Source organism: Epinephelus moara, chromosome 5 (genome assembly GCF_006386435.1).
Source record: "Epinephelus moara isolate mb chromosome 5, YSFRI_EMoa_1.0, whole genome shotgun sequence".
In the NCBI taxonomy this organism is placed as follows: Eukaryota; Metazoa; Chordata; class Actinopteri; order Perciformes; family Serranidae; genus Epinephelus; species Epinephelus moara.
Genome location: NC_065510.1, coordinates 15,768,255 through 15,785,299, shown reverse-complemented (window position 1 = coordinate 15,785,299; position 17,045 = coordinate 15,768,255). Strand labels below are relative to the sequence as shown.

Sequence of the window (17,045 nt, the reverse complement as noted above, 5' to 3'; positions counted from 1 at the left end):
TCATATATCCCATTCTAACAGGACTGACAGATTGACTGTTTTGCTCACTAAAGCCCTTTTATAAAGCGATACATCGCAGAGCAGAGCCTCCGCCAAAACCACAACTCTCCCCAATAAATCCCGGGGCCGACAGGGTGTCTATTTAGTCATAAATATGCATGGTGGACTCAATTACTCAGTGTGTTATATGCACGGCCATCCTGGGCATAGTTTACTGTGAACCCCTTTCAGAAACAAGCATGTTATTTATTTGACGAAGGTGAAGGAATCCGAGGTGCAAGGGTAATTGTCACCAGTTCTGCAGTGATTTGTTTTTGCGTGGTTTCAGGGCAGTAATGGCTTGTGCCATTTTGGTGATTGAAAACAATCAATTCTACTGCATAAGACAACACGGGGGACTGGGCACTTTCCCACCATTAATGTAGTGTATTCATTGAATCTTATTTTCCTCTATTTTTTTGTTGTGTTTTTTTACCGCTCTCCTGGTTCATAAAGAAAAGCATTGGTATAGAAATCCCCAGGAGCACATCCCCCTTGATAGAACAGATGTGTCCTAATATCCAGTCCAGCATACTCCCAGTAATTCAGCAAATATATCAGACACAGCAAAGATGGAAGATGTTGAGGTTTTTCTAAGTACATTTCTCTGATGTTTAACAAGAACCAGGGAGTTGTATTTGAGCTGTTTAGCCAGAAGCAACCATGCGGAGTGATCTCAATAAACATCCAGTCTTCGCCTTTCAAACACATCGGCCTATGTGCTTTCTGTGTGTTTTAAAAAGGTGTTTTCAAATCCGACTGCCTGTTTTAAGGCATTGTTAACCAATGCAGACAAACAACGCTTCTCTATTACTTTTTCTCTGAACTCTGAAGACACCAGGCACAAATCATAAACACAGTAAGATTCTGTTGCCTATTCTTGTCATTATTCAGCGACATCTCACATCAGGGAACAGATGCTAATAGCTGGGGAGAAGTGAGACAGACTGCTTATTAGGCATGCTCAAACTAAACTAAAAGGCCACCCACTGACTTGCAATTATTCTGCGGTCTCTGCCTCAAATTACAGCTTAATTGAACTTTTAACAATCATACCAATGCAAACTATTCCTCGGGTCAAAGTTGACTGGGTGGCGAAGGGCACTGAAACTTAAAGACATCATTAGCACAGATCCTCTCATAATTATCCTCTTAGGCTGGTGGCTCTGCTCAGATGTGAGGTCAATTACAAATATACTTATTTACATGGAGGTGCACGCTAGCGGGCGGTGTGCAATTTCAAGCTCAGGAACAAATGAATCAGTTATCTGCCAACTGCAGTATGTACTCCAACAGATGTGCTCCAACCAAAACTGACAACATTTATTCTGCCAAATAAGATATAACAATCAGCGTACCTTTCAAGCTTAGTTATGAGATAAATTCAAAAGCTACAGTAATTACTTAAACTTGGTTAGAGGGGGTAGACAAAAGAGGCCTGCTTTCAGCTCCCTACTGACAGCAGCAGAAAAAACGCACTAAAGGTAACTTAGAGAAGCGCAAACATGCTTTATTTATATATTACTCCCCTCCCCAAATGAAAATACAGGAGAATTTTTTTTTTGTAAAAAAAAGTCCGCTTTAGGAATCAAAGGGTGGAATCAAGAAAAGAAACAATCCAGTCCTACTTATTAGTTAGCTCAGTCCTGTCATGGTCCGCCACCCACCTGGTCGAGGAAACACCAAAAGCAAGAGTCCATTTAGGTTCATTTTCCTTCCAACGCAGGCTGTCCGGTCTCCACCACCGTTATCCTTTCCTCCTAGGCATACAAAATTAAAAAAACAGCTTTTTGGCAAATGTGTTTTTGTTTTGTTTTTTAAATGAAAATGCACAAATTCAAGTATTGATACAAAATAATTGGTATAAGATGGAATATTTTTTTGTTTGTTTCATGCATATATTGTTAACATATTCATGGAACAAATTATTCTGTTGGGTCTTGAAAGATTAGTGAATATGATCAAAAATGCTGGCGGTGGCTGGCAACTGAAAAATAACACTCTGGCAGGGAAAGTGTTAATAAGGTTTAGGTTAAATCCAGCTAAATTTGATAATAGTGCCATTATGTGTGCCCCTTTTCTATTCATTTTGTGTATCTAAGATATATTTATGCTATTAAGATGCTTTTCTATTCAGTTTGAGGGAGCGACAGTGCCCCTGCTGTCAAAACTCAGTATCGCCGTGAAGTAGTAAATAGCGGAGGATTGTGGGTAATTTTCAGAGCTACGGAGAATTTCCAAGAGGTACTTCCTGGTCGATGTTTGTTGACAATATAAAGTTAAGTTACTCAGGAAGCACATAGAAGTTGAGCTGACTTGTATACTAATTGTTTGTCATTAAGTTCGCCATGTTTTTATTAAATTAAGTATTTGTTTTTATTATTTTTGCCTCTGTGTGCTGTTAGCTAACATTAGCATGATGCTATCTTTCCGGATAGAGCACGAGCAGGTTATCCACACGAGGTCGCCATTGTCCCTTGCTGTTTATCCCAGGTACGTTTGACTGTTGCTCCATTAAGTGTTGTAATATGTTTAACAAGGGGGTATGGTGTGTTTTTATGGTTTGGTGGTTTCCCTCTGGTGTTTTTAAATGCAGTATTTAAATCTGAATGTTTTTGTAAAGGTGAAATACACCAAAAAAATGGGTAACAGTTTAGTATGAGAAACCTCTTTGGTTTCATTTGTATTTGTTTTGTACCCAGCATTAGCCATTTTATTTGCACAAATATAAAATCCATTATACAATCACTGCATCACCTTATTATATTATAATATAATTTGTTTCTTAAAAATGTAAACACAGTCATTCAAAGAGCTACGGAGGATTTCCTTGAGATAAAGCATGAGCGGGTTGTGCACACGAGGTCACTTAACTTATTGTCCTTTCCTATTTATCCCAGACATACTCTAGAGTCTTTCAATAATAATCGTTACATTCAAGGCTCTGAAGGATGAACGGTAAGAACTATTTGGACGCGTGTTCAATTCATTCGGTTTCTTTGAGTGCAATGACCCATTTATTTTCACGTGTGCTCACCTTCACAGGTAAATAATTGTTTGTCCATAATTCATCTTATGTAGGTTCCCATTTAGAGTACATCACAGATAAGTGTCCATTCAGCAGTTAAGTGTCCAAGTTTCCATTCATCAGTTCTAGTTTCCATGCTACAAACTCTTCATGCTGCCTCACTTCACGGTCAAAAAACTGTTTGCGTACCCTGTCACACACCTGCAGCTTACCTACGTTACCTGTGTTTTCCTGCTCTAGTGCTCCAACCCATGTACAAACAACAAAACTGCATCTGTTTTACATGTAGTCACCATTACTTAAACATTAATTAAAACAAATACAAATAATGTCATTGTGGCTCCAACACTTACGAACAACCTGATCTCACAGAAATACGTGAAATTATGAAGGGTTTTCCACAATGTGAATAAACTTGGATGTTATCACCACCAGCTCTGAGTGGTGTATCAGAGCAGAAGACGACACACACAGATCACACATACATCCAATACATATTCTACTTTTAGCTCTGTTTTCGTCCCAAACAACTTCTCAGGGAGAGGAAAATATCTGGCCACTATTTTCACCAGCTAGTCACCAACTTTGTGTTCCTGCTGTTTGTCCTGACCATGCTGTGTGCAGTGGGCTTATCAGAGCTTTTTTTCCCCCTTTTTTTTCTGAAAACAGCTGCATCCTGTGGCTAAAACCGAGATTGATGAGAGTGGTGAGGGGGTGAGTTGTGGCTGGAAAATCAAAACAAAGAGCTGATAGATGTTAAAATGCTCTGTGATGCTGAGGGGGAACTGCAGAGTTGGGTGGTAGCCTATTGATCTATGGATTTGCAACCATAAGATACACATTTCAACGTTTAACATACTCTTTTTTATGTTGTTAATATAAAACATGATTCAAGCAGCTTTTAAAACAACTAGCTCTACAGAATCATAGGGAATCATGGGAAATTCAGTGGGCAATTATCCTGTTATTGTCGCTTTAAGCCGCAGTGGCTGCTGCTCATCAAGAGTTGGTCTCACTACAAAGCAGAGGAGCATCTTTGTGAGTTTTAGTGCATGCTAGACTTTTAAAGGTCTAGTGTGAAGGATTTAGCAGCATCTAGTGGTGAGGTTGCAACATTGCAACCGACTGAAACTTCACCCATGTGTGAAGTGTGTAGAAGAGCTACTGTGGCTGACAAAAAAAATGCAAAAACACAAACGTTTGGTTCATCTGCTCTGGCCTACTGAAGAACAACATGGTGAACTGCTTGGTCTTGGACTTTCCACGTCCACATACGACGTGCAAGGTACCCTGGGTGCGTTGGTTTTTGACGTTCTGGGACACAGTGTCAAGTTCTGCCTGTTACATGCATTGTCTTCTTTCAAGATACACTTCCGTTTTCACAGGAAATCTACCGTTTACACAAAATCTCTTTCAAAATAAACGCACTATGTCGGTACAACATTGTGAAATGATGCTCAACTAACGCACATGGCTGGGTTTAGGCATTAAAAACATGGTTGGGGGCGTTGGTGGCTTAGTGGATAGAGCAGGCGCCCCATGTACAAGGGGTCCATGTCATTGGTCCGACAGCCCATTGGTCCGACATCCCATTAGTCCGACGGTCCGCGGTGCTGAACGGCTCCCGGCAGGCGTATTTCTACCTTGGTGGTGCGCCACGACCGGCTCTGGGTCAGCAGGGAAAGGCTTGAGGCGAAGCAGGCTCACAGCTTATGTGTTTGTCACTTTCTTTTTCATTTTAACCCACNTCTCCACCTTTTACACTTGACTGTCCTATCGATTAAAGGCAAAATGCCCCAAAAAATATCTTTAAGAAAACAACAACAACAAAAAAAAAAACATGGTTCGGTTTAGGAAATAGGAACAGGGTTTGGCTTTAGAATCTCGGGACACAAACACCGCTCTCTCAGGTGAAAGTCGGTGTTTGTTGGAGCCATCCACCACCCATCCCGCTCGCCCCACTTGGACTTTCGACTCCTTAACTTTCGTCCTTGTCCCGCCGGGCACCGTTATGACAACTGGCCACGTATCATGCCGACGTTAAAGGACGGCTTTTTCGTTGGTTTCTGACACCGCAAGCGCCGAATTTTGACAACTTGGGAGTGAGACCGGGTTCGTATAAACAGTTCATTTTAAGGTGGTGAAAATGCAACAATTCCTATTCACAGGTGATTATGCACTAATGAAAACAGTTATTAATATTCCATTGCTGTCAATATGTCTCCCTGAATCCTACACACTGGATCTTTCAGACGAAAACCGGAGCCTATGTGCTATGATTCTATTTGTAAGGCTTATGGCTTGTGCAACGTTGTTTATTCTCTTCAAGGACCTCCTGTTCCTCCAACAATGTCTCTCTGCGACAGAGAAGTGACACTGGCTGTTTCGAATGATGTCCTTGCCTGAAGTTCAAAAGAGCCTGATCAGTCTATTCAAATAAAAGTGTGACATCTTCTGGAGTGACGTGTTTTTCCACATGTTCATGAATAAGTCATCTAGAGCACAACTGCTGAGACAAACAAATCGGCAAGATGAGCTCCAACTGCAATAAGAGAATTGTAACAGATTGTTCATTTCTAGTCTACTGACTCCTGATAGAAGGCGACGCTGTGCTTTGCTTTCCCTCTGAAGGTCGCAGGCACTTTGAACATCCAGCACAGTAGCCTGAAAATGAGATTCATTAATAATTATCGTTGCCTCACTCCGAGGATACTGGTAATGTTCCTGAGCAGCAAATATTAATATTTCAGCCCCAGTAGGAAAGCTTTTAAAGCAGTCACTCATTTGGACCTTCAAATGGATGAAGACAGATCTTGTTCTCCCTCTTTACCTGGCTTTTCAAAAACTTTTTTTTTCTCCCTTTCCTCTCATGGATGATGTTAATATGAGAACTCAAGATGTTAGCAGGAAACCGCGGTGACAGGATTGTGCTCTCACCACTCTTGTCTGTATTCTTCTTGAGGAAATGAATCGAAAAGCCAGATGGATGAATAGAAACTAATGGCTTTTCTAAAGCTGAATAAAAAAAACCTAGCGAATAAACAGCAGGTGGACTCAGTTTCTGCTCTAAATATTACAAGCACAGCTGATTATGCGTCCAATCACCAGCACTTTATGGAAGAGATATTTCACCCCAGCAGGATGTTGAAAAGAATTTCTGGGAAGGCAGAACACATCTCAGAAGAATCTGAATGCTGCTGGTGAGAGCTGGCTTTGTGTGCAAAATATGCACATTTCCTAAAGCGTATGAATGAAGTCCCTGTGTGGTGAAATGCCTCCCTCAATAGACAGAGAAATCCCTCCTTCTGCCTCTGTTATTCACTGACAATTACGATTTCAGCAAGCCACAACAGTCGCTTCATGGGCCTATTAGCTATACTGCAAGAAAACATCAATTTGTGGCTTTTATATTTGCATTAAGTGAATTAAGGAGAGTGCAATAAGGATTGAGACTTGGCCCCAGAAGTGCCATTGCAAACTGGGCAGTGGGGCATAAACTGCTTCAAGATAAAGTCCAGTGTGAGGGGAATAAATAAGAGCCGCTCTTTGCTAACAAGTAGGGAGAAAAAGTGAACTTGAAATCTTTGTGTAGAAAGGCCGGGCAGGAGGAGGAGCTTTTTTTTTTTTTTTCCCACAGTATATTCACTCACTGCACAGCTAGATTGATACTGTCAAGGTTACTGTACATCTTGTTCAAGATGACAATATTACTCACCATCCACATTCATTTCGGAGATGCTCACTGCCATAAGTTTGGGGTTTCATCGGCATCTCAAAATGGATTATCCAATTACTGCTTTTCAAATGCCATGACAATACAGAGCAGAGCTGCGGTCAGGCTCAGCCAATTTCGGACACCGCTTGAAATTCAATTCATGAATTGGAAATGGAATCTTAAGTAACCACTGGTCTCTTTCCGTAGGCAGTTTTTTTCCCCCTTGTGAAGGATTGGCTTTGATTTTAGGCTGCAGTCTGTATCTCACAAGCTCAAATTGTTATGGGTGGACGGTTTTGCAATTAATGGCAGGCTGAGACACAAACATGCCAAAAAGTGTTGGAAATTGAAAGATACTGAACTCAGATGTTGAACCCCTCTCCATGAGCCCACGGCAAACTGATTGCTCCTGACCCCATGTCTGCTCTCGGCTATGAGTGAATACCAATAAAGTATTATGTTACTGGGAAACTTATTTATCCGGAGTAACTTTAAATTTCAATCAAACACAAGGAATATAAAAGAGCCATTTACAGCCCTCCCTCCCTCCCTTTCTTCCTTGCTTTGGCTTCTTTTTTGTTTTACTTCCTTCCTCTTTTCAACTCCTACTTGTTCACCTAGAGCCCTTCAAACACTGGCTTTGCTCCTACATTTATTGGGCTTTTTTTGTCTCCGGTTCTCTTGTTAGAAATGGGAATGTTTTGGCTCGGTAAAAAGGACATCGCTGTTTGTTCCGCTGAGTCCAACTCTTGTTTGTGTTAATGCTCTAAAGCTTTTAATGGGCTGAGGGTAACCCTGGGAGCTGAGCAAGGGAGGGGGAACAATGTTGTTAAAGTTGTGAAAAGACACTTTATGAGTCAGTGTCATGGTTCGATAGGATGACTGAAATAAGATGAAGTAGTGTTTTTGAAGGGGAAAAAAAAGGTTGTACAAGGACCCACAGTTTAGACGGTATATATTTTTTTATGTAGTGTTTATCTGAGAAGCCAGACAATCTTAAAGGGTGTATGTAGCTTTCAGAAAATCCTTATTAGGGACACCATGAGTGAGCACCTGCATCAACCACAACAGGTGACTGACCGTGACTGACCTGCCTCATGTTGACAGAATATCATAAAACAAATTACAATCATATTTAGAAAAATGTTACTGTCTGCAATGTTCCTGTATTTTTTTTTTTTTTTTTTTTGTCAGACCATCGGCTCCATGATCCAAATGAGCTTGCCTTTTGCAAATTACTTTAATCGCCGAGGTTGCAAAGAAAACAATGGCAGATCCATGCAGCGTCGCTTTACTGGTAGTTTACCAACCTAGCTTAGGTTATGGTTAGCTTGTTGGCCAACAGCCAGTTGTAATGTAGCTATGTTGCATGGATCTGCGATCGGTTTCTTTGTAGCTGACAAAGTAATCTGCAAACCAGCTGCTGACGTTACCCACTAAATACAGCGCTTTGGTAACGTTTGCTATCTAACAATTTGACGTCAATAGAGAGCTCCAGGAATGATGTTTTTCTGCAGGCCGATGCAGAAGATAGCATCACACTGGTTCCCTCGTCCAAAAGCCTGTAGGATGTTTCCATTAGATTTTGGGTTACTGCAGAAAATAAGCTCTGTGGCTAATGAACATTTATGATGCTTGCACGTTTTGTTGAGATTAGAGCGCAGCTCGGGACGCATTTTCCTGACCGAACCCGACCCGAGTCCAAGAGAGTTATTACTGAGCCCGGCCCCAGCCCGACAGCCTTTCTGATTTTTAAGTCTGAACCCGACCCGAGCCCGACGCAGTTTATTACCTGACATAGTTATTGTTATCATGGTTACAGCTTGTCTGTTTACCATGATCATACATGGTCAGTGTGTAAATGATAATCAAAAGGCTGCTGTTATGCACAGTCAAACACACTGCACGCACAGCAGTGCAGCACAGCACACACACCCAGTTGGGGCGGAGCCTGTGTTGCGCTCAGGCGTTGTCATGTAAATAACAAATTCCAGCACTTGAATAGCACAACACAGCAGCATGTCAAGTGGGCCGAACCCAGGCTGAAGTTGAGCAAAATTTCTGATTTGTTATCTGAATCCAGCTCGACCCGTCAGGGTATCCACACTCTGGTTGTGATAAATGAACGCCATTTTCATAATTTTTTACGCCTAAATGCAATTGCCAATCGCTAGCCACTTTATGTTGTAGAACAAAATTTAAAAGTCTCTTAAGCTTGTGTGAACCATCTAACCATTCAAAAAACCATTGACTTTCAGACAAGGGAACCATGACTGGTAAAATGCTAACTCATTTCCAGGTTTTAGGAGTCACTCCTGGCAGACTGTATAGAAAACAAGCCAACATTAGCTAACATTAGCCAGCTAAAACCACAATATCACAGTGTGTTTCATGTTAGTGTTACCTCTTGGATTTTTCAGGACTGGGATGGCGGGCACTGAATCAATGATATGGGGCACTGACTTTGATGAATTTACTCTTTATCAGACCATGAATGAGAAGAAAAGAATTAGCCACCACACCCCACTGTCCTTCAGCTTCACACCTACCACCCAGAGACTACTTCCCCTGGTGGAACACAGACAGCAACTATGGAGATGGACCTTCAGTCAGCGCGAATTCAGCCAGCGCAAACCTCGGTAGTGGTAAGTGAAGGTCCATCTCTAGGCTGCTGTAACACAATTTAGGCCATTGCGGAAACACTGTATGTGTGGAATCTGTGTTGTGGTTGGTGCTGGTCGTTTGCGGACATTAGCAGACTCATTTCTTAGGTAAAGTTAGCTACCATTCCAAACTGTAGCACCAAAGTGGAGCTGAATACACAGCACACTTGGGAGAAGTTTGCCAAACAAGCTTTCTGCTAGTAATTGATTTCTTGGTTCAGATCCATCACATCCTTTGGATTTTCCCAGAAAATTTGGCACAAGTCCTTAACACATCAATCCACAGAGTATTACAGGCAACTGAGAAAGTCGGGGACGGTATCACTTTTTGAGTTACGTTACAATCCGTTCAAACATTGGCATCAAAAATGATTAATACAAGTAAAAAAGTTACATACAGTACCTGCGCATTGTCGATAATCATGTGTTGCAAGCATGCAAATATGTCTCTATGAAATAAAGACCAATTGTGAGGCACCACCTGCCTCTGAAAAGGCTTTCAATTATGCTCTCTTTACTATGTTAGATTTCGTCGAAGCCAGGGGTCATATTCTCTGCCCTCAGTTTTGTATACAAGAACGTTTTCCTCTGATTTCTGGAGCTTAAAACCTTGTTGTGGATTCATAGTCCGAGGGGGTACATACAAATCAGACAACTCAGGCCTGCATATTGCCTTCTGCAACATCCTCAAAAATCAATTTCTGCTATTGGCAGGACATCGATTCCCTGTGAATGGATGGTGAGTCCAGGCGGGGACAGGAGATGATGCGGTGTGAGACGGTTACCGCAGGACACACACACACACACACACACACACACACACACACACACACACACACACACACGCACTACAGAACTGGTTGATAAGTGTCTGCGAGCCATGTGGGCCCTGTCCATTGCAGCACCATTAATCCAATACAATATGTCTGCTTAATGCTGTGTGCCATGAGGAGGGGCAACACTTATCATCTTTAACGTCTCTGATAGGACATGACTGGGGAGGATTGCTCCCAAAAAAAGAAGGGAGGGCGTAATCAGACTTCACTTTTAGAGCATAATATAAAGGATCGTTTCACCCATATTACATAAAAACACATTTTCTCTCCTACCTTTAGTGGTATCTAGCCAAGCAGGATTATTTGAGGTGGCTTTATGTTGCTGTAACAGCACAGTTAGATGCAAGAGACTGTAGATTATTGCATTGGATCAGGTCAGGTTGAGTCGCCTACTATTGTTTTGCTGTGAGTGTCATGGCTGGGTGTCAATACCCAAATAGATCTGAGCAGACTCACTGTTTGTTTTGATCACTGGGTGCTTCATGATCATGTTTTGAGGCTGATAGGAGTATCAATATTTGGGAGTTGAAAGAGCGATATATGGATATGGAGTTATGTCTTAAACATAAACTCATAACATTAAAAAAAATGTTGATCTCTTAGATGTGTTGTTTTTTGACACACATTGTGGGATGTTATGATATTATTATCTGTGGTGGAACATGTACTTAGATTTTTACTTACTTGAACTTAAAGTTCTGGATTCAAAATGTTACTTAAATAGACGTTCAAAGTATTATACAGCAAAATGTGCTCAAAGTGTCAAAAGTAAAAAGTACTCGTTGTGTAGAATGGCTGGTTTCAAAGTATCAAAACCATAGCAATATTATTTCTATGAGTATAATGAGCATTTTAATGTTGTAATTTGTTGTTGTGGGGCCAATTTAAGACATCAAACCACTGGGTAGATAATTAGCATAATACTACATCATACATAGGCAGAACTAAACAATCCGAGTAAGTACAACGGTTTGCTGTTAGCTGGCTATTCCTGTCAATGTAGGCTCTTGTTGGCTGTGCACAGGACATGGAAGCTCCTATCGGGTCAAGTGGGGTGTTAGCCTTGAGTGCAGTGACCGTTTCGATGTGGGGCATCGGCAATACCTTTACATGTCACGTTCAAATACATAGATTAGAACATTTTAAAGGCTGCAGTCAGTGTCAGTGGCTAATTATGGATGTGTGTGTTTGGGCTTGATAATTTACTGGACATTTGCCAATGTACTAGTTGATCGGTGTACTACAATAAGGCTTCATAGGTGAGTTGTAACATTACAGTATAGCAGATGTATCAATGTGTAAGGGGTTTCTGACAGTAATGAAATTTCCCTTTAGCTTTATGGAGCTTTATAGTGAGTTTCAGCCCATTGTTATGCTGTCCGGCCCCATCTTTACTGTTTGGCTCATTTGTACTCTCATGGTGTCGCTTTCCGCTGCAGCGAGCAGCAGTTTTTAGCAAAAAACAGCTCTAAAAACCCCTGTACACTACCTGCTCAGCAGCAAACAGCAGACAGACACAGTTAGAGACTAGCTGTTGAACATAGTGGAGTGTTAGCAGCTAAAGAGACAGATATTTCCCTCAGGAGTTGGTAGAGACCAAAACGTAGCTAAAAGAGATTAAATATTGGACTTACGTTCATCAAGTGGACACAGACAAGACCTTAAATACTGATAATGTTGCCTTGTGTCTGTTAGATGTGGAAATAAGTTACTGGTTGCTGCTAACATGTCCATTATGTTAACCTTAAAGGTATGTCAATGTTGTCTTCACAACTTCTGCTACCCCAAATGGACAACTGTTGCATATTCAAGGCTCAGAAAAGACTGTTGTTACAGCTAATAAAAAGTTAAATGTCAGATGCAGGTCTGTGATGGGAAGCAAATTGCTGCATGAAAGTCTGACACGTCCATCCACCACCCCTTACTTCCCACCTCTCCACAAAAGGGTACACTACTCCCTGCATTGGCTCTGAACATAAAAGTCAATATTTTGACATGGTAAGTCATTAGCTGGAACTTCCCGCTGGCAGTGACCTTCCCACTGATGTGGACAGTTGTAGCACCAAGGATAGCTTCCTAACCATTTAAAACAAAGGACTGGGACCCTGGAGAGTGCCACGATGTGCAGTCCTGATGCTCTCTCTGAGATTTTTGCTGCCATCACAATTTAATGGAAATGAGTCAAGCAATATCACACTTGAGGTTGGGCTGTTGTACTGAACATCAGCACGGCTGTGTCCCATCATAGGGACAAGGATGCAGGCCAAGTGCTGAAGATTGTGATTATCTTCGGCAGTTGGCCTGAGGCCTCGTCCCTACGATTGAATCACAGCCGCGCTGATGTTCAGTACAACAACATAACCTTGGTTGTGATATTGCTTTTATATAACAATTATACATGCACTATTTATTAGAAAGCAGTGATAAGTGTGTTTCATTAATTATTTATTTGGCTCTGCCAACACAAATAGAGAGGTGTGTGACCTTTGATTTTGTAGGCCTACATGGAAGTTATCGTTGCCCTGATTCCCCAGGAGTCTGGATGACTTTGCTGACGTCGTCCACTCAATACAGTATTTTGCTATGTTTGCTATCTAATTTGTCCGCAATAGAGTGCTCCAGGGATGACATATTTTTATAGGCTTACACAGAAGTTAGCATTGCCCTGGTTGCCTCCTTAAAAAGCCTATGGGGCTTTTTCCATTGGATTTTGGATTATTGTAGAAAATAAACTGTGTGGCGAACAAACATTATGATCCTTATGTTTTGTTCAATAAGATAATCTTCATAAATGCATACTGGTTAAATTTTCAAAATGTAAATGCAATTGCCAGAAGTAAAAAGCTAACATTAAGCTGTAAAGGAAGTACACCACAGTTGCATGGCCTTATGTCCCCACCACAACAAAGCTGTAATTCGCCTTTTATAAGACACCTAAAGGCCTCAAAATTCACGAGTGAAGCATTTACTGGCATATTTTATGTCATAGTATGAACCATAAAAGTTTCTTAATTTTGTTTTGACCACAGACCTTATTTCAAGCATTTAACAAAAAATAGATAAATAAAAAAGTTTTAAAAAAAGGAGGTAAAAATAACTCATTTCCGGGTTTTAGTACTCACTCTTGTACCACTCTGTAGTTTGGCAGCTGGACTGGGACTGCACTGTTGCCAGACAACATCCCACACACTAGCTTGTCGCTATAGGTCTGCACGTTACTGCAGGCCAGCTACTTTCTATCATGTAGCCTGCATTTATCTGAATGTTTCCATCTAACCAGTGAGATAAGAGTCCGTTGACAGTTGCTTTGGTGGCATGTGATTCTGATGAGTTAACAGCTTGATCAGACGGACGTTGCGACATCAGCTGATGTCATATGAGCACACCTGTTTGCAGTGAAGTATCCAGCCTTTTTTCTTTGTCTCTGTCCTCTTCTGACAGCCTCTCATAATTTGGCCTAACTCAAATTTCAGGAGATATGTTCATCTTTGCTGAGCAAAATTTGTTTTGACTGTTAACAGAGGCCAATCAATGGTTAATGTAATTAAGGGTTTAGAATAATACATACAAAGTTAGAAGACCAAGTGATGTTATACTCCATATCAGCACCCATAATGCCTCTTGTCCAATCAAATTACTCGGTCAGAGCCAACCGTTGTATCATGAATTATACTAGTTCCGACTTGGGCTTTGATTCGGATGAACTGACTCTTTAAACACCAAAGCAAGGACGTCTCTGTCGACTTGATGCTCATAACCATAAAGCACTGATTATGAAAACATAATCATTAGCATTTTAAAGGCAACTGAATAAATTTTTCCATTAATAACATCATTTTCATGTACATCCATGTTGTAGTTTAAAAAATGCATAGGGTTAAATTACCTCATTATGATTCATATAAAGATAAAAAGGTGGGGTTGCATCGATTCACCCTCAGGAAATAGTTCTGCTCTAACAACAGAGTGAGAATTAATGTGACAGAGTGAGCAGTACTGAGCTGTAATCACCACAGATGGGTCATTGTGAACATATGAGTGTCTTAAAATCAATGTGTTTACATTCAGCACACTTGAGAACACATGATGCAACATGTGCTGGGAGGAACCATTTGGCATTTCCCCCATAATGTTGTTTTGACAGGATGTACGACACTCTAATTGTATAATCCTTAACTATTTAATCGTAATTTATAGTAGCCTATAGATATGTTTCCTTGTGGTAAAATTAATCACCTCTCAAGGCACAATCTGGCCGTTTTATTCCCTCTCGGCAGCATCCTCTGCTGTGAACTAGAAAGCAGCCAGCTGGTGTAGTAGTCTGTGACCATTTGTATATCCCTTTGTGCTCATCAGCAATCACCATAACCTCCAGTCATTAGACATGGAGAGCTGCAGGGCTGATATCAAAGAGATGAACTTCCGGCCTTGTTTTTTCCACTGGTTACACTAATTTCTGTTGCCTGAGCCACTCCGGCTGCTTGTTGGGACAAAATTACACAGTTAAACATGACATGAGACAATGTCTCTTTGTTTGCAAAGCACTTAAATATTCATTATGTAGTCCGGGCTGCACCTTACAGGTGGTTCTCCAGCTTGGCATCAGCTGGTCTGGTACACACACAATAAACGCAAAGGCTTCATATCATCCTGGAGGGATGCAAGATCAGATGTAAAATGCATGCACATAGAGGTGCGTTGTGTAAAAATCTCATGCTCCTTTTTGGGCTGTTGAATTCTTTATTGCTGTTTAATAAGTCATAGAAGCTACCATCCCTGACACTGCAGTTAATTGGAAACACATTAATATGTTCCAATTACTGGATGCCCCTGTTCAGACCTGAAAGGACTGAATCTAAACAGGATCGTCATAGGTGGAAATAATTCCGTTTCATTTGCTAAATTAAGCGATTTACTTCCCCTAAAGGGAGGTTGGTGATAAAAATCTGCATCAGGAGGTAAAAAACACCACCAGGAATAGCTTCTCAGAGAATGTGTCTGTGAGGAGAAATAAAAGAGCAGCAGAACAAAATGACTATATTACTGACTGCTTTAATTATAGTCGACCATATGGTGGAAAATAACAAATATGGAGAAAGTCAGTCCAACATTATCCTCCATCTCTCAGTCTGGATCCACAGCTCCTCCCCCATGCGTGCGGGGCTTCATTTGATCAAATCCTTCAACTTGGACCACTTTTTACAACACTGCATTTGAGCAACGCCACAACTTGCGCAGCACTTCCTCTTCCCACAGCCGAGCGGCAATTTACACCCCGAAAAAAAAGGCAGAGAGAAGAGTAGTAGGACAAAAAGGACTTCTTGCATCCTCAGCATCCTTCTCTGCCGCCAGCAATGGAGAGGGAGGTCATATTTTGCCCAAAGTGGCACAGTGCGTTTTCGTTTTTGATTTTGGTGATGCTCTGTTTCTTTCATGCCGCCAAAGCTGAGATAACTTGCAGGTCATGCCAGCCTGGGAATAAGTGGCGTGCACAGGAATTACTGCTGAAATTCGACACAACTGAGTCCGCAACAGGATTAAAGGGAGAAGTTTTTGGACACGGAGACGGGGCAGGGAGAGCCGGGGCTGCAACTGCCGAAAGTCGGCGGCGGCTCCGTTGCGCAGCTGGTTCCGCCGAATGCGCTCCAGGTCGGGCGGAAAACACGGAGCCGACACGGAATACAGACAACCTGCACGCAGAAGGCGAAATTGCTGATAGTGAGTTTGCAAAGATGAAAGTTTCCAATGCCAACATGAGCAGTCAGCAGAAGCCCAGCGCTGGTGCAGGTTTTGCTTATGGCACCCGGTACAGAAAGCGCGCCAGAAGGAACAGTGATGATGATACAGTCAGATCCCCCGGCTCAGACCACAGTCAAGACCCGGGAGAGGGCAGGCAGAGCTCGGCGCCTGGACGCAGAGTGACGCGCTCTGAATTGCGCTGGAGCGGAGACGAGCGGAGAGCCGCCGGTCCGAGGCAGGATGAGCTAAAACTTAACAGTTCAACGTTCGCCCTGACAGGGGACTCATCTCACAACCAGGCAATGGTGCACTGGTCCGGCCAGAACAGCAGTGTAAGTGACTTAATCATGTCCACTTTATCACGAGCCTTGTGCGCGAGTCCACAGAGGACTCGCTATGTGCGCTGGTGTTTGGCCGTCAGGTGGGCACACAGCACCCTCAAGAGAGAGGAAACAAATCTCGGTCTGATGCGCCGTTTAAGATGAATGTGTGTGTGTGTGTGTGTGTGTGTGAGTGAGAGAGAGAGGGTCACATTTCTTTGATGAAATTGTCACCTGCTGCCAGACATCTGTCTTTCACTAAACATGTTCTCACATCTTTCAGCAACAAAGTGTGTTTTAATACAAAGCAGCATTAAGATAATCACTGTAATCCCATTCTATAATTTCAATTGACATTATTTAAACCTCAATATTTGTATTACATATTAAAATTAGACCCAAACATGCATGCACCTTTGGTGTGGTCAGAGCTCTTTAAGTTCCAGAGGGTGATAGTGACCTCCAGCAGAGGTGTGAGAGAGAATGAGAGAGGGCTTTATCTCTGGAGCTTCTTCAGTATGAGCAGCTGAATTGATGTCGGGCTAAAGCTGTTCCTGTTGAGCGCGGAGCATCTCTGACCAGAGGGCAGGATTTTCAAGTAGCGCTGTAGGTTGTGGGAGAGGTTAAGCAATTTCAGCCCTCCTCCTTCCTTTTCTGAAGCCAGGTTTCCCGAGCCACAGGCCTAAAGCTGCTGCAAACTTTGGT

The 17,045-nt window shown here is 42.0% G+C and overlaps 1 protein-coding gene across 1 annotated transcript in view; it reads left to right on the top strand.

Annotated features, from left to right (window-relative positions):
* Positions 1–16,505, top strand: part of LOC126390700 (uncharacterized) — a 61,833-nt gene extending 45,328 nt beyond the window's left edge. The window contains exon 4 of the mRNA XM_050045121.1: positions 15,727–16,505. Within this exon, the coding sequence (XP_049901078.1) occupies positions 15,727–16,505 (779 nt within the window). The remainder of the gene's footprint in view (positions 1–15,726) is intronic.
* The last annotated feature ends 540 nt before the right edge of the window (positions 16,506–17,045 follow it).